General features: G+C 44.2%; 2 protein-coding genes across 2 annotated transcripts in view; one reads left to right on the top strand and one right to left on the bottom strand.

Annotated features, from left to right (window-relative positions):
* COL5A2 (collagen type V alpha 2 chain) overlaps nucleotides 1–26,549 on the top strand; it is a 386,801-nt gene that overhangs the window by 48,666 nt on the left and 311,586 nt on the right. The window lies entirely within an intron of this gene.
* Nucleotides 13,912–21,499, bottom strand: LOC141160785 (uncharacterized). Its single transcript, XM_073645567.1, has 2 exons — nucleotides 21,397–21,499; nucleotides 13,912–15,858 (listed from the first exon to the last, which is right to left on the bottom strand). Exon 2 carries the CDS (start codon nucleotides 15,571–15,573, stop codon nucleotides 14,221–14,223), a length of 1,353 nt encoding a protein of 450 aa, XP_073501668.1. The 5' UTR covers nucleotides 15,574–15,858; nucleotides 21,397–21,499; the 3' UTR covers nucleotides 13,912–14,220.

Below are 26,549 nucleotides of genomic sequence, written 5' to 3' on the forward strand. Positions count from 1 at the left end.
TACCCCCATCATCCACGTCGGCTGCCCTGAGACCATACCCCTCCCGTTGGGGGTTATACTATCAAGCTGCATAATCCTACCATCGGCCTCAGCGGTCTGCCCCGCAGCAGCAGCTCCCTGGCTGCACTCAACGGGTGGCGTAGTCATCAACTATTTACTACTAGTAGACTGCCGTCCAGTTTGACTCCCTGGGAACGGACCGGGTCACCGCCACGAGACTACAACCCTCCACGGATCCGGCTCCGGGTAAGCTCCCGCGTGCGCACCGCAGCGCGACACAGGCCCAGGGGCGCGTCACACACACAGAGTGATGTAAATGTGACGAGCACTGCATCCTTAGCCACATAAAGAAGGAACCATCCTGGCCACCATGGATGTGGAATCATTGTACTCTAATATCCCACACCAGGATGGATTAAATGCCTGCAAAATCTTCATCGAAAACACAGGAATTGATGCTGATTCTGTGGTGAAACTTACAAAATTAATCCTCACCCACAATTACTTTGAATTTGATAACAACATACATCTACAGGAGACTGGTACAGCGATGGGAAGTAAAATAGCTCCACAGTACGCAAAGCTTTTCATGGCCAAGCTTGAAATTGACTTTTTGTCCTCATGTCCCATCAGGCTCTGGCCTACTATCATTTCATTAACTATATTTTAATAATCTGGACGGGGTCTAAGCAACAGTTGAAGACGTTCCATGAACACTTTAATCAATTTCATCCCACTATCAACCTAACACTCAAATACTCCTGTACTTAAATTAACTTTTTGGACACCACCATCAAGCTACAGAACAATGAAATAGAGACATCCCTGTACCGGAAGCCAATTGACCGTCCAACATACCTTAAATGGGACAGTTTCCATCCAAAACACATAAAAACTGTATTGTCTACAGCCAAGCCATCAGATACAATCGGATATGTTCCAACCCTATGGATAGACACAAACACCTTGGTGGCCTCAGAAAGACCTTTTTGAATCAGGGCTACCATCCAAGAATAATTGAGAACCAAATTACAAGAGCCACCAGAATATCAAGGAATCATCTCCTACATTACAAAACTAAAGAAGAAAGCAACCGGGTGCCTCTAGTAGTCACGTACAATCCAAATCTGGAGGTGCTCAGGAGAGCTGCACAGAAACTACAGCCCTTACTACAAAAAGATGCCCGATTACAATCCAAATTTCCACATCACCCCCTTCTGTGTTTCAGGCAGCCCCTAAATTTAAGAAGCATCATTGTCAGAAGCTCCCTGTCATCTCCACTAACTACAGGTACCTTTCCCTGCAACCAGAAAAAATGTAAAACCTGTCCATTTATAATGACCACAGATAAGATAAAGATCCCCAATTCACATCAGGACTACAAGATCCCAGGTACTTTCAGCTGTATCACATCTAATGTAGTGTACTTACTCATATGAACCAAATGTCCATCTGGGGGTCTGTATGTAGGGGAGACAGGCTAAAAACTTAGGACAAGGATGAATTCACATAAAGAGAGGTGCAAAAAGCCATGGAAAGTCATAGCACCAGCTGAAATCTATCAGTAATTAGAAAGCAATCCTGCCACTTAGTTTTTTTCACTTTCAGCTGGTTTAACTGATGGCCTATAAAAAGGTTTCTCATTACTAAGGTGCTACAAAAGAAACATCTTTTTTGATGGGTAAAACCAGTGAGCTGCCGCAAGACCTTCACAAACCTATTGTTACAAAAGATACTGATGGCATTGGTTACTGAAGAATTTCTAAACTACTGAAGATTGCAGTGAGCACTGTTTGGGCCTTACACCAGAAGTGGAAATATCATGTCACCATAAACCGGCAAGATTTCAGACAAAGGAGTGAAAAGACTTTTCAGAACGGTTGCCCAAGAGCCAAGGACCACCTGTGGAGAGCTATAGAACGACCTAGAATCAGCAGGTACAATTGTTTCAAAGAAAACAATAACTAATGCACTCATTCTCCATGGCCATATCCATGCTTACCATGCAAAACTCTATTGCTGAACAAAAAGAATGTTTTTCTTTCAAGTTTGCTTGACAACATTTAGACTGTGTGCCCACGATGCGTTTTTCAAGCGTTTTTGCTGTGGAATTTTCCGCAGCGTAAACGCTTGGGAAACGCATGATAAGATTTCTGCCATGGTCCCCTATGCAATTCCGCACTTTCAATGCCCATGCTGAGGATTTTTCCGCAAAGTTTATGCTGCGCTCAAAAATTCGCAGCATGTCCAATAATTTTAAGGAAGCGTTGCGTTTTCGCCGCCATTGACTTGCATTAGAAGGCGCCAATTCTGCAAGACTGCATCTGTACTTGTGTAATTGGCGCGTTCTAATGTGCGGATGGTACCCGAGTGTGGAGAAGAGAAGACTCTCCTCCACACCCAGGTACCATAGAAACTGTAAAAAAAAGAATACAATAAAAAATAAAGATTATATTCACCTTCTGGCGGCCCGCGCTGCGCTTCTCCTCCTTTGCCGGCTCATCACGTTGGACTGTAGGACCTGCGGTGATGTCACAGTCATGTGACGGTAGGTCCTTCAGTACAGGGCATCGCGATATCCCGGCAGCCAGGAACGAGCACAGCAGCACACCCCGGGCCATCGGAAGGTAAGTATCAAGGTTTATTTTTTTATTTTTAACCATTCTAAAGGTCACACTATATAAATCCATGCTGTTTGCATGGATTTATATAGTGTGATCTAGTTGTCAAGCACTTTCAAAGTGATGCTAAAATCGCTTTGAAAGCGCTTGTCAATCCGCATGCGGAAACGCATGTGAATCCGCATGTATTACGCAGGAAAACCGCATGTACAATCCGCATGCGTTTTTTCTGCCAGGGAGATGCAGAAATGCTGCAGAAATTTTCTGCTTCATTTCTGCATTGTGGGCACATAGCCTTAGACAAGCGTGTGAAATACTGGGAGAATATAGTCTGGTCAGATCAGACCAAAATTTAACTCTTTGGATGTCATAATACACACCATATTTGGAGGCCAAAAGGGACTGCATATCATTCCAAATACACCATACCAACAGTGAAGTTTGGTGTTGGGGATAACATGGTGTGGGGCTGTTTTGCAGCACACGGCACCAGCAAGTTTGGACACACGTTCTCATTTAAAGATTTTTCTGTATTTTCATGACTATGAAAATTGTACATTCATACTGAAGGCATCAAAACTATGAATTAACACGTGGAATTATATACTTAACAAAAAAGTGAGAAACAACTGAAAATATGTCTTATATTCTAGATTCTTCAAAGTAGCCACCTTTTGCTTTGATGACTGCTTTGCACACTCTTGGCATTCTCTTGATGAGCTTTAAGAGGTAGTCACCGGAAATGTATTTCACTTCACAGGTGTGCCCTGTCAGGTTTTATAAGTGGAATTTCTTGCCTTATAAATGAGGATGGGACCATCAGTTGTGTTGTGCAGAAGTCAGGTGGATACACAGCTGATAGTCCTACTGAATAGACTGTTAGAATTTGAATTATGGCAAGAAAAAAGCAGCTAAGTAAAGAAAAACGAGTGGCCATCATTACTTTAAGAAATGAAGGTCAGTCAGTGCGAAAAATTGGGCAAGCTTTGAAAGTGTCCCCAAGTGCAGTTGCAAAAACCATCAAGCGCTACAAAGAAACTGGCTCACATGAGGACCGCCCCAGGAAAGGAAGACCGAGAGTCACCTCTGCTTCTGAGGATAAGTTTATCCGAGTCACCAGCCTCAGAAATCGCAGGTTAACAGCAGCTCAGATTAGAGACCAGGTCAATACCACACAGAGTTCTAGCAGCAGACACATCTCTACAACAACTGTTAAGAGGAGACTTTGTGCAGCAGGCCTTCATGGTAAAATAGGTGCTAGGAAACCACTGCTAAGGACAGGCAACAAACAGAAGAGACTTGTTTGGGCTAAAGAGCACAAGAAATGGACATTAGACCATTGGAAATCTGTGCTTTGGTCTGATGAGTCCAAATTTGAGATCTTTGGTTCCAATCACTGTGTCTTTGTGCGACGTAGAAAAGGTGAACGGATGGACTTTACATGCCTGGTTCCCACCGTGAAGCATGGAGGAGGAGGTGTGATGGTGTGGGGGTGCTTTGCTAGTGACACTGTTGGGGATTTATTCAAAATTGAAGGCATACTGAACCAGCATGGCTACCACAGCGACTTGCAGCAGCATGCTGTTCCATCCGGTTTGCGTTTAATTGGACCATCATTTATTTTTCAACAGGACAATGACCCCAAACACACCTCCAGGCTGTGTAAGGGCTATTTGACCAAGAAGGAGAGTGATGGGATGCTACGCCAGATGACCTGGCTTCCACAGTCACCAGACCTGAACCCAATCGAGATGGTTTGGGGTGAGCTGGACCGCAGAGTGAAGGCAAAAGGGCCAACAAGTGCTAAGCATCTCTGGGAACTCCTTCAAGATTGTTGGAAGACCACTTCCGGTTACTACCTATTGAAGCTCATCAAGAGAATGCCAAGAGTGTGCAAAGCAGTCATCAAAGCAAAAGGTGGCTACTTTGAAGAACCTAGAATATGACATATTTTCAGTTGTTTCACACTTTTTTGTTAAGCATATAAATCCACATGTGTTAATTCATAGTTTTGATGCCTTCAGTGTGAATGTACAATTTTCAAAGTCATGAAAATACAGAAAAATCTTTAAATGAGAAGGTGTGTCCAAACTTTTGGTCTGTACTGTATATATATATATACACACATCCATATAAAGTGGTGTGAAAAAGTTTGTGCCCTCTTCCTGATTTCTTATTCATTTGCAAGTTTGTCACACTTAAATGTTTCAGATCACAAAACAAATTAAAATATTAGCCAAACACAAGTAAACACAAAATGCAGTTTTTAAATGAAGGTCTTTATTATTAAGGGAAAAAGAAATCCAAACCTACATGGCCCTGTGTGAAAAAGTGGTTCCCCCCCACCACTTAAAACATAAATTAGGCTATGTGCCCACGATGCAGAAATGCTCAGGTTTTTTTCCTGAGCGTTTCTGCATCTCCCTGGCAGAAAATAACAGATGCGGATTGTACATGCGTTTTCCTGCCAGGGACATGTGGAAGTGAAGCGTTCTTCACTTGCATTTCCACATGCGGGTTGACAAGCGCTTTCCAAGCGATTTTAGCATTGCTTGGAAAGTGCTTGTCAACTTGGTCACACTATATAAATGCATGCAAACAGCATGGATTTATATAGTGTGACCGAGAGAATGTCAAAAAATAAAAAAAATAAATGTATACTTACCCTCCGATGGCCTGCGCTGTCTTGCTTCACCGTCCCGGCTGCCGGCAGTGGTGGATTGAAGGACCTGCCGATGTCAGCATCGCGTGACCCGTCACATGACTCTGACGTCAGCGCAGGTCCTTCATTCCATCGCGAAGTGCCAGGAAGCAAGCAGGAGCGCAGCGCAGGCCGCCAGAAGGTAAGTATATATTTATTTTTTATTTTATTCTTTTTTTACAGCTTTTTTAATGGTACCTGGGTGTTGATGAGACTCTCCTCTACACCCGGGTACCATCAGCAGATTAGAACGCGCCAATTACGCAAGTACAGATGCAGTCATGCGGAATTGGCCCGTTCTAATGCAAGTCAATGGCCACAAAAACGCAACGCTTCCTCAAAATAATTGGTAGTGCTGCGTTTTTTTCCGCAGTGGAAATTTCCGCAGCATGTGCACAGCACATGCGGATTATCATTGGGGGACATGGCAGGCCTTCTACCATGCGTTTTTTAAGCGTTTCTGCAGCGTTTTTGCCACTGCGGAAACACTTAAAAAACGCATCGTGGACACACAGCCTTAACTGTTTTTATCACATACTGGCGAATCCCCACAGCACATAGTGCATGCACTGGGGGGATTCATAAAATTCCTCCAGAGTGTTGTAAAAGACTCATTGCCAGTTATCACAAACACTTGATTGCAGTTGTTGCTGCTAAGGGTGACCCAACCAGTTATTAGGTTTAGGGGGGCAATCACTTTTTCACACAGGGCCCTGTAGGTTTGGATTTCTTTTTCCCTTAATAATAAAGACATTCATTTAAAAGCTGCATTTTGTGCTTACTTGTGTGATCTTTGTCTAATATTTACATTTGTTTTGTGATCTCAATCATTTAGTGTGACAAACATACAAAAGAACAAAAAATCAGGAAGGGGTCAAACACTTTTTCACACCACTGTGTGTATATATATATATATATATATATATATATATATATATATATCTCAAGTATTGAGTGCATTTACTGAACATACATTTCAGTAGGCCAACATTTCGGATTTTAAAATCATTTTTCAAGCTGGTGTTATAAAGTATTCTAATTTACTGAGATAATGACTTTTGCGTTTTCATTGGCTGTAAGTCATAAACATCAACATTACAGAAATAAACACTTGAAATAGATCACTCTGTTTGTAATGACTCATATAATATGAGTTTCACTTTTTGTATTGAAGAACTGAAATAAATTAACTTTTTGATGATATTCTAATTTTGTGAGAAGCACCTGTATATCAGCAAAAGAAAATGCAAATGATGCAAAATATAATCCTAGGTCAGCTGACACTGATTATACTGCACACCTAAATCCTAACTCACGAGAGGTGGGACTAATGCACAGCTTCCCCAAAAACAATTGCTCTACTCACACAGCAGTTTTCCAGTTGCACAGGGAGAGCCATTAGCTTATGAACTCTCTGCCCTTTCATACTATACCTGAGCATTGCAGGTGATTAGCTGCAGTCATCACAAACACTTGGAGTGTCTGAATATATGCATATTATATATTATATATTTCACTTACAGTAACTTGAGACAAATGGATTCTGGAGGCGCTCCCGTGGAAGAAAGAGTAACCAAAAAATTGTTGAATCTGCCAAATGTGGTGCAATCACATGGAGGATATTCCACAAGGGATTAATATTTGTAGGTTTATTAAAAAAATCATAAAACCATGAATACACATAAAGGACATGGATATACAAAAATCATCACCTAAATGTGAGCTGGAAGCCTATAATAACAAAATTACTATTTTGTCAAAATCTGTAATTATCTACTGTGTGGAGTTCCTACAAGAAATCTAAAAATTGATTTGGAGAGGCATTTAATTGATGTCATGGGTAGCAAAAAAAATAAAAAAAAAATTCTGGAAATTTTTTTTTTTTTTGAAAAAAAAAAAATTGGGAAAAAACAAAACAAAAAACTTACTGACTTATTCCTCATATGGAAAGGTACGTCCAGGAACTAAATCAGAACAACTGGGGAATCTCCTTCACAAGCTATATGTCCAGAGAAAGAATTATTTTTCTGGACTTGGAATTATTTGCTAAAGATCAAACCATTCAGAGCAAAACCCATTTTAAACCAGTTGACATCAATGGTTATTTAGATTTCTCCAGTGCTCATTAACCCAAATGGAAGCATAACATTAAATCCAGTCAATTTCGCCGAATCAGGCGTAACTCACATTTAGGTGATTATTTTTAAAATTTGAGCAATGACACTATTGGTAAGAAATATATGTATACAGAAGTCCACCTATATTCATCAATTAGAATTCAGACTCCACAACAGAGAGAAGGCGTAGATTTGAGTTGGGTGTTACCTCTGAGGGTGAACCCACCCACAAGTAAAGATGCTGGGTATAAGAGTTTAGTCAAACCTAAGGTCTCATACACACCTGATGAAGGCTCTATGAGCAGAAACGCGTTGTGTGATCCTTTTTACAGACTCCCTTCTCGCGTCCCTTTTTTGTACATCCATGTCCCTTATGTGTATTCATGCTTTTATGATTTTTTAATAAACCTACAAATATTAATCCCTTGTGGAATATCCTCCATGTGATTGCACATTTGGAAGATTCAACAATTTTTTTGGTTACTCTTTCTTCCACGGGAGCGCCTCCAGAATCCATTTGTCTCAATTTGCTCACTTGGTGGCTGTCTGTCGGGTAGGACAAATATTCCACCACCGTCTTTGGAAGAGCTGCAAACCGTGGTTTGAGAACCTTAATAACGGACAAATTCCTCAAATAGAATTGTGCCTATCAGCACAACTTGCCCAGGTGAGCATAAAAGATTTTTTATTCTTTTAAAATTTTTAGTCTCTACTTACTACGCTGAGGTTGCGCTCTCTTTCCTTTTTACCTCCACATCTTTCTACCCAGGAGCAATCACATACAGTAACTTGACATGTAGGTTCAGAATTGGTTTCTCGATTTCAATGCATTTTTGTGACAAAAGTTTGCAACACTTGTTTTGTAAAAAAATAAAAAGCAAAAACACTTTCGTATTGTAATTTTCAGTGTTAGGCCATGACTTCACTATCAGTATTTGGTCAGTATTTTTTCTCAGGACTGGGATCCAAAACCAGGAGTGTGTGATCAATGCAGAATTGATGCACTTGTTTCTATTATACCTTTTCTCTGATTGCTCCTCACCTGGTTTTGGCTCCCACTCCTAAGAAAAATTTCTGACCGAATACTCAACAAATACTGATAGTGGGACTGTGGCCTTAGGGTAAGTGTACACCACATTTGGCGATGACATTGCCCTAGCTGTATGCAAGTTTATGCCCACTTAAAAAATAATTTACAGCTGCTGTATTGGAAAGCATAGTGTAATATGTATTACAGTAGTTACTGGTCATATGTGAAATATAATAATTAGTGATGAGCGAACGTGCTTGCCACTGCTCGGTATTCGCCCGAGCATCACTGTGCTCGACAAGCTCGGCGAGTATTTCCGGGTTGCTAAGGCGGGAACTCGGGTCCCCTCCCTGCATGTTTGGCGCTCTTTAGAGTGCCAATGAACATGCAGGGATTGCCGGCCACGCACTGTAATGCCGTAGCCATGTTGGTTGTGGGCATTACAGTGATTGGCATGCCGTACAGTGTCATCAGGTCTATATAAGACCTGGCACCGCTATGCTCATCACAGTCTACCCCGGAATCATACAGAGTAGGGAGAGGTGCTGCTGTGTCAGGGAGAGATTTGCTTCTTTATAGTTAGTATAGGTATTCCACAACATATATACAGTATACCCATCTGAACTAACAGCCCTTCTGAGGACTAATTGAGCTGCATATATTCAGTGGTGAAAGCAGGAGTTAGGCAGGCAGGGTATGTGGCAGACCGCAGTGCATGATACAACACAACAGGGTCCATTGAACGTCCTGTTAGTATAGGCATTCCACAATATATATATACTAGATGGTGGCCCGATTCAAACGCATCGGGTATTCTAGAATATGTATGCGGCCGACCGGGCGCAATCAGCAGAGCGGTGTTTAAATTTGGCGGCCGCGACAAATCAGCGAACATTGTTACTGATGACCGGAGAGCGTGTTTAAATTTGGCGCCAATCTCGCTCATTGGTCGCGGCTGCCGGCCGCGACCAATCAGCGAATCGTATTAGTGAGGACCGGGGAGCGGCGCTGCCTGTGCGGGTATTTCCTCTGCGAACAGCCAGGAGATGACCGGCTGCTCGCAGCAGAAGTATTCCGACAGGCGGCGCCGCTCCGCGGTCCTCCCTTCACGCTTGCCGTCAGGAGATCAGCGGCTATCTCCCGATGGTAGCCGCATGAAGGTCAGCGCCGCCGCCGGTCGGGGTACTTCTGCTGCGAGCAGCCGGGAGATGACAGGCTAGCGCCGGTCATCTCCCGGCTGCATCGCTACTGACCTCCGTGGGGTAGATGAGCCGCTAACGGCTGCCATCTTTTTCTGAAATCCCGCGTCGCTGATTGGCCGCGGCCGGACCAATCAGTGACGCGGGATTTCTATATATATATGCCAAGAGTGTGCAAAGCAGTCATCAAAGCAAAAGGTGGCTACTTTGAAGAACCTAGAATATAAGACATATTTTCAGTTGTTTCACACTGTTTTGTTAAGTATATACTTCCACATGTGTCAATTCATAGTTTTGATGCCTTCAATGTGAATGTACAATTTTCATAGTCATGAAAATACAGAAAAATCTTTAATAGATTACCTAATCAGTGTGAATCAATATAGAGATGATGGAATAATCTATGTGTATGTATGCATGCAAATGTGTATATGCACATGGATTATGTTAATAGTTAATGAATATATAACTAATAGCTTTTATTCTTATTGTAGAAATGATTTCCTGGGAATGATGTATGCATATGCATGGCTGATAACAGAGAGATTCATGGCGCTGAGAGACGAAATCACCCCCTTCCATCGGAATTCCTAAGGCGTTACTCAGACCAAGAGATACATAGATGAACAAATTACAGTGTGCCAAGTTATCAGAAAAGAGCAATAAATTTTACTAATCCCACCTAGAAAGAGAAAACTATTTAACCCCATGTCTACGTAATAAAGTATGCCATTTGCATGGTTCAGTCTCTGAGTGAAGTTTATCAACCAGATTAGCAGATTTGGTTAATTAGCTTCTCTGCATGCACTCGGACATCTTTAATTTGGAGTAGAGAAGTTACCTAGTGTATCTTAAATTGGTGAAACCTCCACAAATGGTGCCGTGACTCGGATCACACTAGAGGGGAACTCGAGGTCTCGGAGTGCCCATCACCGGACCACCTACGGATGAGCCGGTACTGCTCAAAGCGAGAGCCTGATCAACTCTCATCACTGAATACGGTAAGTCTGCAGATTTAATGAATCCGTAGTGCTTATTCGTATTTTGAGAGGTCTCTGGTGAGTTTGTGGTGTCTAGATTGGCCCTTAGGGACAGAATTGTGCAACTGGGCGGGTCCCCACTGTATGATTCCAAGAACTCTGGTGTGTAGTCGCTCCTGGCTAACTGCTGCTCTGTGGTATATCAGGTGTCCCGTCCCATTAGAACGATCTTTGTACGCAGGGGCGTACACGTATACACTTGAGAATTTAGGAAAATTTTATTTGTTTATAACGCGGGCACGCGAGGATTGACGTTGTTGCTGATAATTCATGTATTAAGTCGTCATTAGGACGCGGGCGCGCGGGGCCAACCAGTCCTCTATTAAGTCGTGTATTAAGTCATGGGACACGCGGGGAGTGAAGTTACTGATAAGTCGTGTATTAAGACGTCATTAGGGTGCGGGCACGCGGGGTTAACCAATCCTCTATTAAGACGTGGAATACGCGGGGAGCCAACTGCATCGTTAAGTCGAATATTAAGATGTCACTAGGACGCGGTTGCGCGGGGTGTTCAGTGCTTCATTAAGTCATAAAGAATCAATTCAGTGCTTGGTAGGGAGTGTAGGGACTTGTTACAATTCTACTTGTGTATCAGCTGCCTGGTCTGATCATAAGTCTAAGGGGATGGGACATCTGGAGCCAAAATCATGAAAAAACTAAAGACATTGTTTGTGTCGCAGGGGTCGCTCGATCAGGAACGACAGGACCCCAAAGATATAGTTGCTAGAAGAGAAGGAAGGAAATATGTAGAGAAGACCAAAAAAGTATTGTCATTGTGTGGGTTGTACCCGGGGGGTAGATTACAGTACGAGATGTTGAATGCAGCAATTTGTGAAAACAGGGGAAGACTGGAAGATAATGGGTTGTTGCAAAGTGCATACATGTGGAAAAAGGTTGCGCTGAGTTTATCGAAAGAAGAGTTTGTGGAGACTGAGGATAGGGATAACAAAGGGAACATAACTGGTTATTTCTATGTTAGAGAGATGCCTCCGCCACCGCCCTATAATGGCTTCGCAATGAATTGTTGGGTGTGTTCCAATTGTGGCCAGCAGAATCCATTGTCAGCAGATTATTGTGTTGCATGTTACGCATCCCGTCCAGGAGGCCTACCCCTCGCTACCCAAGCCACTCCTAGTGCCCCATCCTCATCCGTTATACCTATGTCCGCCCAAATTTCCAACCCTTCCTGCAGCGGCCATGTTACTACACCCATTGCATCACCTCCGGCCTCTGACCAGATGTCAGTGGGTGTGTCCCTTGCCAGTGGCACACACCCTTCTTTTAGTGTGCTTCCTTCCAGTGGCAGTCATCTTGGCACACCCGGAATACAGGCCACAAACAGTGAAGCACACCCTTCCTGTAGTCAGGACTGTGGAGTCGTTAAGCCAAACCTGCAACTCCGACTCCTCAATTTCCCTAACACCGACTCTGACTCCACGACTCCGGCTCCGACTCCCACATACATTGTTTATATTTAAGTGAAAAATTTATTGTAGTACAATGTGAACATCAGACTTTTAATCATTTTTATGATGCAATAATCAAGATATTTAGATAGAACATAATATATATTTATTGGAATACAACTTTAGAACACAAAAAACTATAATAAATTGTAAATATGTAATACACTATTTAATATCGACTACATACAGTACAGACCAAAAGTTTGGACACACCTCATTTAAAGATTTTTCTGTATTTTCATGACTATGAAAATTGTACATTCACACTGAAGGCATTAAAACTAAGAATTAACACATGTGGAATTATATACTTAACAAAAAAGTGTGAAACAACTGAAAATATGTCTTATATTCTAGGTTCTTCAAAGTAGCCACCTTTTGCATTGATGACTGCTTTCCACACTCTTGGCATTCTCTTGATGAGCTTTTTTTGCAGTTGCAGTTGCAAAAACCATCAAGCGCTACAAAGAAACTGGCTCACATGAGGACCGCCCCAGGAAAGGAAGACCAAGAGTCACCTCTGCTTCTGAGGATAGGTTTATCCGAGTCACCAGCCTCAGAAATCGCAGGTTAACAGCAGCTCAGATTAGAGACAAGGTCAATGCCACACAGAGTTCTAGCAGCTGACACATCTCTACAACAACTGTTAAGAGGAGACTTTGTGCAGCAGGCCTTCATGGTAAAATAGCTGCTAGGAAACCACTGCTAAGGACAGGCAACAAGCAGAAGAGACTTGTTTGGGCTAGAGAACACAAGGAATGGACATTAGACCATTGGAAATCTGTGCTTTGGTCTGATGAGTCCAAATTTGAGATCTTTGGTTCCAACCACCGAGTCTTTGTGCGACGCAGAAAAGGTGAACGGATGGACTCTACATGCCTGGTTCCCACCGTGAAGCATGGAGGAGGAGGTGTGATGGCGTGGGGGTGCTTTGCTGGTGACACTGTTGGGGATTTATTCAAAATTTAAGGCATACTGAACCAGCATGGCTACCACAGCATCTTGCAGCGGCATGCTGTTCCATCCGGTTTGCGTTTAGTTGGACCATCATTTATTTTTCAACAGGACAATGACCCCAAACACACCTCCAGGCTGTGTAAGGGCTATTTGACCAAGAAGGAGAGTGATGGGGTGCTACGCCAGATGACCTGGCCTCCACAGTCACCAGACCTGAACCCAATCGAGATGGTTTGGGGTGAGCTGAACCGCAGAGTGAAGGAAAAAGGGCCAACAAGTGCTAAGCATCTCTGGGAACTCATTCAAGATTGTTGGAAGACCATTTCCGGTGACTACCTCTTGAACCTCATCAAGAGAATGCCAAGAGTGTGCAAAGCAGTCATCAAAGCAAAAGGTGGCTACTTTGAAGAATCTAGAATATAAGACATATTTTGTTTCACACTTTTTTGTTAAGTATATAATTCCACGTGTGTTAATTCATAGTTTTGATGCCTTCAGTGTGAATGTACAATTTTCAAAGTCATGAAAATACAGAAAAATCTTTAAATGAGAAGGTGTGTCCAAACTTTTGGTCTGTACTGTATATATAGTATATATATATATAACACTATGTAATAAACTATGTAAGTGACAAAGAACAGTTTTCAACAAAAACATACTAAATAACATTTGTGCAGTCTATGAATTTGTTCTAAGAAATATAATTGCCTCCATCAGATCCTCCTTTATAGATGACCTAATAATTTTAAGGCTAGAGCACAACCTCTCCACACTAACTTGGGTTGGAGGCAAAGCCATAACTACATGGGCAACATCTCTAATAATTTCCGGGTATAAAGGAATTGCCTCGTGCACAGTCAGTTTTGATGAACGGTTGAATTTTTCTATTTCTTTGAGAGCAAGTGAAACATTTTGCTGAAATATGGTCAATCTGCTTGCTATAGGAGACGGAGTGAAATCTTTTTCCTTGCTGCAACGCTTTGCCTGCTCCATGTCATCGAAATACTTGTCAAAGTCAAACTCCTCATCTGATGAGGATGAAGATATGGCAGCAGTAGCACTGTCAGGACCCAAGTCCTCTTGCGCCTGTCAGTCCTCCTGTAGGCCACTCATCCTAACTGCTACCTCAGTCAGAGCTTCTTTTCCTTTAGTTAGCTGTTGATCATCAAGCAGTATACGATGACTTGGGTCCACAAACAGGTGCCAGAAAAAAAATATTTTCCAATAGCTGTGTCCTCTCCGTTTCATTGAAGCAGAAATGCCATCTGCGATTAAACCTCCTCTTTGGGACAGGAAAAATAGCAAGTTCTTCCACTCCCTTATGAAAATGCCAGGAGTTAAATCCTCAGCTTGTAATTTTTTAGTCAGGGTAAATGGATGATTAAGAAATTCCTTCAATTCAGCCACCTGTGTCCATTGACCTTCATTTAGGGTTACCTGAGGGTTCGCCATATCTATAAGAAACGGTTTTAGTTCAAGCAATCGCTCAACCATTAAATAAGTGCTGCCCCACCGAGTGGCTTGATCGACAATTGCCCCTTTCCCAGCACGTCTCTTCAAGATGGAATCAATTTTAGGGGTTCTGGCGGCAATAACCAATTTCCTCACTTTTCCAATCAGATTTCCAGCATGTCCCTCTTGCAGACTATCTCTTATTGCCATTTGAAGCGTGTGCATAACACAGCGCACGTGATGAATAGGAAAGTGTTTTGAAGCAGCTTCAACAAGCTCATCTATTTCTAAAGTATAATTTTGCTGTTCTTCTGTTGTAATATCTGTTTGTTCCTCAGTTACATGAACAGCACTGTGGCCTTTCATCTCAAACATACTGAATCCTGAATTTTCTTCTAGCTGTTGTTCATTACTCTCATTCATCAGTTTAATTGTACTCATGTTTGAAGCATTGTACGTTACAATAGCAAGAACCTGTTCTTTTTTGAGTTCGTAATCTTGCAGAACTTTTTCCACTAAGGCCTGGAGAAACAGGCTGCTGTGATGAGCTTTAGTATCTTTTACTGCCAGTGGCTTGGTAACAATTTCTTTGTTGTCACAAACATATCGAACATTGATGGCAAAATAGTTCACTCTGTGACATGTGCAGGCATCCATTTTAAGAAACGTGAAGCGTCTTTTGAGAGTCTTTTTAAGATCTTCCTTTTGTTTAAGGGCTTCTTCAATCACTAATTTTCTAATACTTTCTCTTCCCAAAGAAACACCAAGTTTGCGGGCCATTTCTCCATTAAGAGCTGTAAAAGCTGGTCGTGCAAATAATGATAATGGTACACCGTCCTTCACAACATGCTGTATGAGCGGTCTTTTAAACATATCTGCTGTCATTGTTACAGTAACTTTGTCACTTACAAAATATCTTGTTAATGATGTTTGAGATGCTCTTTCCTCCTCCTTTGCCTGGCAGGAAGTGCTGGGCGCTGGTTTCTTCATGCTGCTGTTATCTTTCTCAGTCACAGCTTTGAAAACTTCTGGGTGGAAGCGTTGTAAATGTCTTTTTAGATTGGAAGCTCTTGTAGGAGCATTTTTATCACTGCCTGAGTATGCACTGATTTTGGCATCACAGCATTTGTTTTCCTATGGGTCACTTGTCATACATTGACACACAAAATATTTTTCATCTTGAGTCACTGTGAAATGCTCAAATACAGCTGACTTCATGGGGAGCTTCTTAGACATTTTGTAATCATATAAATTCACTCTCAAAATAATTTTGTCCTATAAAATAAAATAATATATATTATAATTCCAGCAAGAACAGGGAACCATGTACAGTGGGGAAAATAAGAATTTGATACACTGACAATTTTGCAAGTTTTCCCACCTACAAAGAATATAGAAGTCTGCAATTGTACACTTCACCTGTGAGAGACAGACTAAAAAAAAATCCCGAAAATCACATTGTATGATTTAAATAATATGCATTTTATTGCATGAAATACATATTTGATACAATAGAAAAACAGAACTTAATATTTGGTACAGAAACCTTTGTTTGCAATTACAGAAGTCAGACGTTTCCTGTAGATTCTGTTTCTGTTGAAGTGTACCTATGATTAAAAATTTCAGACCTCTCCATTCTTTGTAGGTGGGAATCGGCAGTGTATCAAATACATACTTTCCCCACTGTATAATTTTAGATAGAAATAAAACAAACTTTGCATAAATCAATAGTACAGATCAGGGGCGTACATAGAAGTCATGGGGCCCCATAGCAGAAGCTCTAATTGCCCCCCCCCCCTCCCTACAAAAAATAAATATTTGTCTGTGTCACAGAAGAACAGATCTCATAACTTTCCAGCCTTTACATAGTCATTTACCTCCTTCTGAAGTCGTAGATTCCTCCTTCATTGCCCCCATAAAGTATGATGCCAACAAAAGTGCCCCCCAAACAGTATGATACCCCTATGGTGCATTCCTCCACATCAGGGCCGGCTCCAGGTTTTTCTGGGCCCCGGGCGAAAGAGTCTCAGTGGGCCCCTTTAATACATACCACGATTCATGATGCATAGATACCGCAGAGAAATATATATATATATATATAGTACAATGCAAAGATTTCACTTCTTACATTACATGAGTGATATCTATTGTAAATTCCACAATATCTCAGAAACCGGCGAATCGCTCCACACAGAATACTGGCCCCCATATAAGGCTCCATAAGGAATACTGGCCCCCATATAACGCTTCATACGGAATACTGGCCCCCATATAAGGCCCCATACGGAATACTGGCCCCCATATAAGGCCCCATACCGAATACTGGCCCCAATATAAAGCCCCATACGGAATACTGGCCCCCATATAAGGCCCCATACGGAATACTGGCCCCCATATAAGGCCCCATACGGAATACTGGCCCCAATATAAGGCCCCATACGGAATACTGGCCCCCATATAAGGCCCCATACGGAATACTGGCCCCCATATAAGGCCCCATACGGAATACTGGCCCCAATATAAGGCCCCATACGGAAAACTGGCCCCCATATAAGGCCCCATACGGAATACTGGCCCCCATAGAAGGCCTCATAAGAAATAGTGGCCCCCATATAAGGCCCCATACGGAATACTGGCCCCCATATAAGGCCCCATAAGGAATACTGGCCCCCATATAAGGCCCCATACGGAATACTGGCCCCCATATAAGGCCCCATACGGAATACTGGCCCCCATATAAGGCCCCATACGGAATACTGGCCCCCATATAAGGCCCCATACGGAATACTGGCCCCCATATAAGGCTCCATACGGAATACTGGCCTCCATATAAGGCTCCATACGGAATACTGGCCTCCATATAAGGCTCCATACGGAACACTGGCCCCCATATAAGGCTCCATACGGAACACTGGCCCCCATATAAGGCTCCATACAGAATACTGGCCCCCATATAACGCTCCATACAGGATACTGGCCCCCATATAAAGCTCCATACAGGATACTGGCCCCCATATAACGCTCCATACAGGATACTGGTCCCCATATAATGCTGCATGCAGGCAGTTACCCCCCACATAATGCCCCATACAGGCTGCCCCCCCCTTATAATGCTCCATGCAGGCTGTTACCCCCCACATAATGCCCCATACAGGCTGCCCCCCTCCTTATAATGCTCCATGCAGGCTGTTCCCCCTACATAATGCACTATGCAGGCTGCCCCCCCCTTATAATGCCCCATGCAGGCTGTTCCCCCCTTATAATGCCCCATGCAGGCTGTCACCCCCTCTCTCTATAATGCCCCATGCAGGATGTCACCCCCTCTCTCTATAATGCCCCATGCAGGATGTCACCCCCCCTCTCTTTATAATGCCCCATGCAGGGTGTCACCCCCCCTCTCTTTATAATGCCCCATGCAGGCTGTCACCCCCTCTCTCTATAATGCCCCATGCAGGATGTACCCCCCTTCTCTCTATAATGCCCCATGCAGGATGTCACCCCCTCTCTATATAATGCCCCACGCAGGCTGTCACCCCTTCTCTCCATAATGCCCCATGCAGGATGTCACCACTTCTCTCTATAATGCCCCATGCAGGCTGTCACCCCCTCTCTCTATAATGCCCCATGCAGGCTGTCACCCCCTCTCTCTATAATGCCCCATGCAGGCTGTCACCCCCTCTCTCTATAATGCCCCATGTAGGCTGTCACCCCCTCTCTCTATAATGCCCCATGTAGGCTGTCACCCCCTCTCTCCATAATGCCCCATGCAGGCTGTCACCGCCTCTCTCTAATGCCCCATGCAGGCTGTCACCGCCTCTCTCTAATGCCCCATGCAGGCTGTCACCCCCTCTCTCCATAATGCTCCATGCAGGATGTCACCCCCTCTCTCCATAATGCCCCATGCAGGATGTCACCCCCTCTCTCTATAATGCCCCATGCAGGCTGTCACCCCCTCTCTCCATAATGCCCCATGCAGGCTGTCACCCCCTCTCTCTATAATGCCCCATGCAGGCTGTCACCCCCTCTCTCCATAATGCCCCATGCAGGCTGTCACCCCCTCTCTCTATAATGCCCCATGCAGGCTGTCACCCCCTCTCTCCATAATGCCCCATGCAGGATGTCACCCCCCCCATATTATGCCCCATGCCTCCATACATTAAAAAAAAAATCAAATACTCACCTCCCTCCTCCTCACCTGCTGCAGCAGCTCGGGTCCGGACTCCAGCGTTGTCGGCGTCTTCCCGCTCTGCGCTCCCTGTGACGGCTCAGGGAAGGGCGCGGTGGAAAGACACCGCTCTCCTCCGCCCATAGCCCAGCGGGGTGCGCAACTGCCAGTGGGCCCCTCTGCCTGCTTAGGGCCCCGGCACTTGCCCGGGAGCGCCGGGTGCTGACGCCGGCCCTGCTCCACATGCACAGTATAATGACCCTATTGTACCCCACTTCAAGTCCCACGGCAAAGTATGGTGACCCTAACACAGTATAATCCCCCAACTGTGAACCCCACAGAGCCCTTCATACACTCTCATGGCCCCACACAGCCCTCCAAACAGTATAATGGCCCCCACACAGCCCTTCAAACAATATAATGACCCCAAACAAACCTTCACACTGTATAATTGCTTTCATACAGTATAATGGCCCCCCACATAGCCGTCAAAATATTATAATGGCCCCACATAGCCTTCCATATAGTATAATGCACCACCAATAATCTTCCATATAGTATAATGCGCCCCATAATCCTCCATATAGTATGATGCTCCCCCCATAAACCTCCATATAGTATAATGCGCCCCCCATAATCCTCCATATAGTATAATGAAGGGTGGAAAATGCAGCAGCTACTGGTAAATTTCCCCATCCTCGTATGTGTCGCCCCCTCAATCCCACAATCCCTGGTATGTGTGGCCCCCTCAATCCCTGGTATGTGTGGCCCCCTCAATCCCACAATCCCTGGTATGTGTGGCCCCCTCAATCCCTGGTATGTGTAGCCTCCTCAATCCCCCAATCCCTGGTATGTGTGGCCCCCTCAATCCCTGGTATGTGTGGCCCCCTCAATCCCACAATCCCTGGTATGTGTGGCCTCCTCAATCCCCCAATCCTGGTATGTGTGGCCTCCTCAACCCCTCAATCCTGGAATGTGTGGCCTCCTCAATCCCCCAATCCTGGTATGTGTGGCCTCCTCAATCCCCCAATCCTGGTATGTGTGGCCTCATCAATCCCCCAATCCTGGCATGTGTGGCCTCCTCAACCCCTCAATCCTGGTATGTGTGGCCTCCTCAACCCCCCAATCCTGGTATGTGTGGCCTCCTCAACCCCCCAATCCTGGTAGGTGTGGCCTCCTCAACCCCCCAATTCTGTTATGTATGGCCTTTTCAATCCCCAAATCCTGGTATGTGTGGCCTCCTCAATCCCCAAATCCTGGTACGTGTGGCCTCCTCAATTCCCAAATCCTGGTATGTGTGGCCTCCTCAACCCCCCAATCCTGGTATGTGTGGCCTCCTCAATCCCCCATTCCTGGTATGTGTGGCCTCCTCAAACCCCCAATCCTGGTATGTGTGGCCTCCTCAATCCCCCATTCCTGGCATGTGTGGCCTCCTCAATCCCCCATTCCTGGTATGTGTGGCCTCCTCAATCCTCCATTTCTGGTATGTGTAACCTCCTCAATCCCCCATTCCTGGTATGTGTGGCCTTCTCAATCCCCAAATCCTGGTATGTGTGGCCTCCTCAATCCCCCATTCCTGGTATGTGTGGCCTCCTCAATCCCCCATTCCTGGTATGTGTGGCCTCCTCAATCCAAGTATCCTGGTATGTGTGGCCTCCTCAATCCAAGTATCCTGGTATGTGTGGCTTCCTCATCCCCCCAATCACTGCACACATAAAACAATAAACACTTATACTCACCTTCCTTCCTCACCTCTGCTCCAGCGCTGAGTCCTGTCTGCAGCAGCTTATGTCGGCATCTGAGCTGCGCGCGCTCTCAGATGCCAAGGTGAGCTGCTGCCGGCACATTCACTCCTCTCCACGCCGGGACTATGGACGTGGAGAAGCGTGATTATGCTTTCTCTTTAGCGGCGGGCACTGACAGCAGGAGCCGGGGCTCAGCGCTCCTCCATGCCCGCTACTAAAGATAATGAATATTCCGTCTTCTCCACGCCCATGGGAGTGGAGAAGAGGGAATATTCATGTCCCTTTAGCAGCGGGCTCACGTGGTAGCTGCAGCAGCGGCTACAGCGTGTGCCCCGCTCCTCCACTGCCGCAACCCGCTCCTCTGCCGCCGCAACCTCCTACTTACCTATCCTCCTCGTTCCCACGCTGCTTGGGGCCCTCACAGGCCCCCTCCGGCCACAGGCCCCATAGCAGTGGCGTGGTCTGCAGCCATTGGCGGTACGCCACTGGTACAGATGACAAATATAAAGTTTGTAAAATATGTTATTAGATAGCTTTACTTTGAATTTCCAATCTCAGGCTTTTCTTAGGGTACAGCTCACTAAATGCTTCACAGTCTATGAATAGGGGAGGAGGGAGGGAGCAAGTTTGTTGTGTATCATACTCCAGGAACAAAGAAACTGATAACAGAGTTAATAACTTGATGTTTTGGCTTCCATACCTATACAAGTCCTCATCAATCCTGTTGCTGTATTTTCCCTGTATATTGTATGTATATTGTATAGAAGCTAGCTTCTCAAAAGTATATGAGCTCAAAGAAAAAACAAACAAGCATCAAGCATACAGAGAGAACATACAGTATACTGGACTATTGATTTATGCACAGTTTATTGAAAGTTTAAATATGCTTTAAGAAGAAATTACCTTAATCTTGTTATCCTGTTCACTCTAGCAATTCTTCTGAGATGAGTGCAGGCCTTCCTTCTTTCTGAGTGTGTTTACTTTTTACCCTTGTCTGTAGAGGAGGAGCTTCACTGGTGCTGGAGTGCAGCACTGACTTATCTCAGCTAAGACAAAGCCTAGATCCTCAGGCTACATTCACACCATGGGCATAGCCAGGATCAAAATCAGGGGGGGGCAGAACCTCATACTGTTCCGCAGAACCTCATACTGCACACCTCAGCTACTGCAGAACCTCATACTGCACACCCCTACACTTGAAAATAAAGCATGCACCTTAAGAAGATGTGGTGAATGCAGTCTATTTATTCCAACTTGATGTTGATGTGTTACTGAAGACGAGCAATGCCCGTCCTGGGCATCCTTTTGGGGAGCTATGAGGTGTACCTGACTGGTGCTAAAAAAAAGGAGTGTTAGTCTGTGTGCTACCCGGCTTTCATTCTTTTTGGTGCAAATAAGATAAGATATGGATAGACAGATATGGATAAATAGATGGACAGATAAAGTCATAGAGGGATAGATAGATGGAAAGATGGATAGATAAATGGAGGGATGGATAGATAGAAAGCGCTGCGGAATATGTTAGCGCTATATAAAAAATAAAGATTATTATAGATAGTGGGATAGATGGAGGAATAGATAGATTAATAGAGGGATGGATAGGTAAATAGAGGGATGGATAGATGGAGAGATACAGGGATGGATGGATGGATAAATATATGGATAGATAGATGATAGATAGCCATATGGATGGATAGATGAAGGGATAGAGGAAGGGATAGATGAAAGGATGGATAGATAGAAAGATAGATAGATAAGATAGATAGATAAAATAGATAAAATCATAGATAGATGGAGGGATAGATAGATAGATAGATGGAGGGATGTATAGATAGATAGTGGGATAGATGGAGGAATAGATAGATTAATAGAGGGATTGATAGGTAAATAGAGATAGATGGAGAGATAGATAGATAGATAGATACAGGGATGGATGGATGGATGGATGGATAAATATATGGCTAGATAGATGATAGATAGCCATATGGATGGATAGCTGGAGGGATAGCTGGAGGGATAGATGAAAGGATGGATAGATAGATAGATAGATGGATAGATAGATAGATAGAGGGATGGATGGATAGATAGAGGGATAAATGAAAGGATAGATGAACGGATAGATGAACGGATAGATGGATAGATAGATAGAGGGATGGATAGATAGATGAATACATGGAGGGATAGATAGAGTGTGATAGACAGATGACAGGTACAGACAGCAAATAGTACATTGCACATATCGCACATATAGTTCACACATTGTACAGTCATGGCCAAAAGTTTTGAGAATGACACCAAAATTATATTTTCACATGATCTGCTGGCCTCTGGTTTTTATTAGTGTTTGTCTGATGTTTATATCACATACAGAAATATAATTGCAATCATATTATGAGTGCCAATAGGTTATATTGACAGTTAGAATGAGTTAATGCAGCAAGTCAATATTTGCAGTGTTGCCCCTTCTTCTTCAAGACCTCTGTAATTCTCCCTGGCATGCTCTCAATCAACTTTTGGACCAAATCCTGACTGATAGCAGTCCATTCTTTCATAATCAATGCTTGCATTTTGCCAGAATTTGTTGGTTTTTGTTTGTCCACCCGTCTCTTGATGATTGACCACAAGTTCTCAATGGGATTAAGATCTGGGGAGTTTCCAGGCCATGGACCCAAAATCTCTATGCTTTGTTCCATGAGCCATTTTGTTATCACCTTTGCTTTATGGCAAGGTGCTCCATCATGCTGGAAAAGGCATTTTTAGGCGCCAAACTGCTCTTGGACGGTTGGGAGAAGTTGCTCTTGGAGGACATTCTGGTACCATTCTTTATTCATGGCTGTGTTTTTAGGCAAGACTGTGAGTGAGCCGATTCCCTTGGCTGAGAAGCAGCCCCACACATGAATGGTTTCAGGATGCTTTACAGTTGGCATGAGACAAGACTGGTGGTAGCGCTCACCTCTTCTTCTCCGAATAAGCTGTTTTCCAGATGTCCCAAACAATCGAAAAGGGGATTCATCAGAGAAAATGACTTTGCCCCGGTCCTCAGCAGTCCACTCCCTGTACCTTTTGCAGAATATCAGTCGGTCCCTGATGTTTTTTCTGGAGAGAAGTGGCTTCTTTGCTGCCCTCCTTGAAACCAGCCCTTGCTCAAAGAGTCTCCGCCTCACAGTGCGTGCAGAAGCACTCACACCAGCCTGCTGCCATTCCTGAGCAAGCTCGGCACTGCTGGTAGTCCGATCCCGCAGCTGAAACAGTTTTAAGATAAGGTCCTGACACTTGCTGGTCTTTCTTGGGCGCCCTGGAGCCTTTTTGACAACAATGGAAGCTCTCTCCTTGAAGTTCTTGATGATGCGATAGATTGTTGACTGAGGTGCAATCTTTGTAGCTGCGATACTCTTCCCTGTTAGGCCATTTTTGTGCAGTGCAATGATGGCTGCACGTGTTTCTTTAGAGATAACCGTGGTTAACTGAAGAGAAACAATGATACCAAGAACCAGCCTCCTTTTAAAGTGTCCAGTGATGTCATTCTTACTTAATCATGACTGATTGATCGCCAGCCCTGTCCTCATCAACACCCACACCTGTGTTAATGGATCAATCACTAAAACGATGTTAGGTGCTCCTTTTAAGGCAGGACTGCAATGATGTTGAAATGTGTTTTGGGGGTTAAAGTTCATTTTCTGGGCAAATATTGACTTTGCAAGTACAGTAATTGCTGTTAAGCTGATCACTCTTTGACATTCAGGAGTATATGCAAATTGCCATTACAAAAAATGAAGCAGTAAACTTTGGAAAAATTACTATTTGTCTCATTCTCAATACTTTTGGCCATGACTGTACAGAGAGCACATAATAATCACCTACAATATTAGCATTAGTTACCGTCCTGTGACAGAGATGAGCAGTAGTACTTTCACTTTCTCACTTTCTCCAGCTCGGGGCCCAGGAATCGGATCCTGTGCAGGGTAGGCACCCCTCCCCCTCCTCTCTCTGGTGAAGATGGCAGAAGACAGGACAGAGGAAGGGAGATTGCCCCCTGCAGTCTGGAGCCGGTGCAGGACGGGAGCACTGCAGCATACAAGTGAGTTTTGATAGGTTCGTGTCCCTGCTTCTAGGGGGGGGGCAGCTGCCGTAGCCAGCGAGGGACAGGGGGGGCCCCTCGCTGGCTATGGCCATGATTCACACGCAGCGTTTTTGCAGTAAAATGCAGTGACTCTGGGCATCCCAGCTAAGTCAATGGATTTCAAGATATGACATTCAGACATTTCGTTTTGTGAGGATCCATTTTTGGGCTCAAAAACGGATCCTCACAAAGAATCAGCATGTCAGTTTGTGCGGCGCTTTTCTAATCTGTATTTGCTATTGAAAACATTATCTCTGAGCTCAAAAACCTTTCAGGTGATGTGTTTTTTTAAAAAGATAATCTGCTTTTGCAGCTGAAAAACATATCCTCAAAAAACGCAACAAAAACGCTGTATGTGAATGTAGCCTTAGATCAGGAATAGAACAGCCATTTATAGCACATTTCATAACTTTCCCAAATTCCTATGAAAAAATATTCAGCACATTCTGCATTGAACTACTGTACCCAATTTATTATATATTTTAGGAGTCGGAGTCGGTCCATTTTATACCGACTCCGACTCCACCAAAATGAGAACCGGCTCCGACTCCATGACTCCGACTCCAACTCCACAGCCCTACCTGTAGTGTGCTTCCTTCCAGTGGCGGCCATCTGGGCGCACCCGGAATAGAGGCCACAATACGCACTACACCCGGAGCATCAACAGCAACATTTACTCCTATACCAGTGTGTCCGGTTGTCACTCCGGATGGTGCGTACTATGTTCCAAAAGACTATGCCCCTCTCTATCCTCATTTGCCTAGTGCCGAAACTCTATTTAATAGTCAGGAGTTCCGGCAGGCCCTCAACCGAAGGAGAAATACTATTGAGCAGGAGGAGACGTGGGATAAAGAGCGGCAGCACCACTACCACCACCACCATCAACATCCACACCAATAAGCGATCCAGAAGGTAAACCGGCTCGTATGACATTTCGTACACCAATATCAGAATTCTCTCCGGATCAGGAGCATACCCGTGCCACCGTTTCAGATGAAGAACACCCACGGGTGTGAAAACCATGGACAGAAAGAATGATTTGGAAGTCATCAACAGTACTAACAGCAGGTCTGGGGGATCTGGTAACACAGTGGGTGGATGCTATAGGTAATGCAGCGAACCCTAGATTACAACATAGGGGAGGAGCGGCTAAGACTATTGTGCAAGCCGGAGGTAATTCTATTCAGGAAGAATGTAACAGCATTGTACATTCTTCAGGACCGGTTGAGGCAACAGACCTGGTAGCCACCAGATGAGGGAGATTACCATGCAGGCTTATCATTCATGCAGTAGGTCCAGTGTATGATGAAGATCATCATGATCAGTGTGTGTCACAACTTAGAGCTACAATCAACAATATTCTGAAATATGCTGGAACAAGGAACCTTACGTCTATTTCTCTTCCTGCTATAAGTTCTGTAATGTAAGGATTTCCTATGCAAGCCTGTGCCCAAGCAATAGTCCAAGCTCTACAGGAGTATAGAGGACTAACTACACTGGAGGAGATAAGACTAATCAGCAATGACTATCATAAATCTCAAATTCTCACCCGAGCTGTGGAAAGTGTCACAGGTAGATCAGACCCACTCAGCCGCCAGATGACCTCAGAAGATAACCCAAATGAACTATTTCCTAGACAAACAAGCCCACCTCCTGTTGCTGTGTTGCCGGTATCTCCCTCAACATCTTCTCAGGCAGAATCTCCAGTGTCAGATCACTATAATACATATGTGGCATTCACACCCTCACAAGTTAATCAAGTGATTAGTCAACTACTTGACCCAGACAGACACCCTATGGCATTCTACAGAAGAATCAGGCAAATTCAACAAACTTATTCAGCCACTAGGAAAGATCTTCATGAAATTATTGGCGTTAGAGCGGGAGATGCCTTCTGGCCAATAATTCAAGTAGCTCTGAATGACAGCCAAGTGAC

The sequence above is a fragment of the Phyllobates terribilis genome, unplaced genomic scaffold, assembly GCF_046119375.1.
Source record: "Phyllobates terribilis strain yellow unplaced genomic scaffold, ASM4611937v1 Scaffold_9__5_contigs__length_417890890, whole genome shotgun sequence".
NCBI lineage: Eukaryota > Metazoa > Chordata > Amphibia > Anura > Dendrobatidae > Phyllobates > Phyllobates terribilis.

Coding starts and splice junctions, on each gene's coding strand:
- LOC141160785 (XM_073645567.1), bottom strand. CDS start 15,573: ATGAAGAAACCAGCGCCCAGCACTTCCTGCCAGGCAAAGGAGGAGGAA.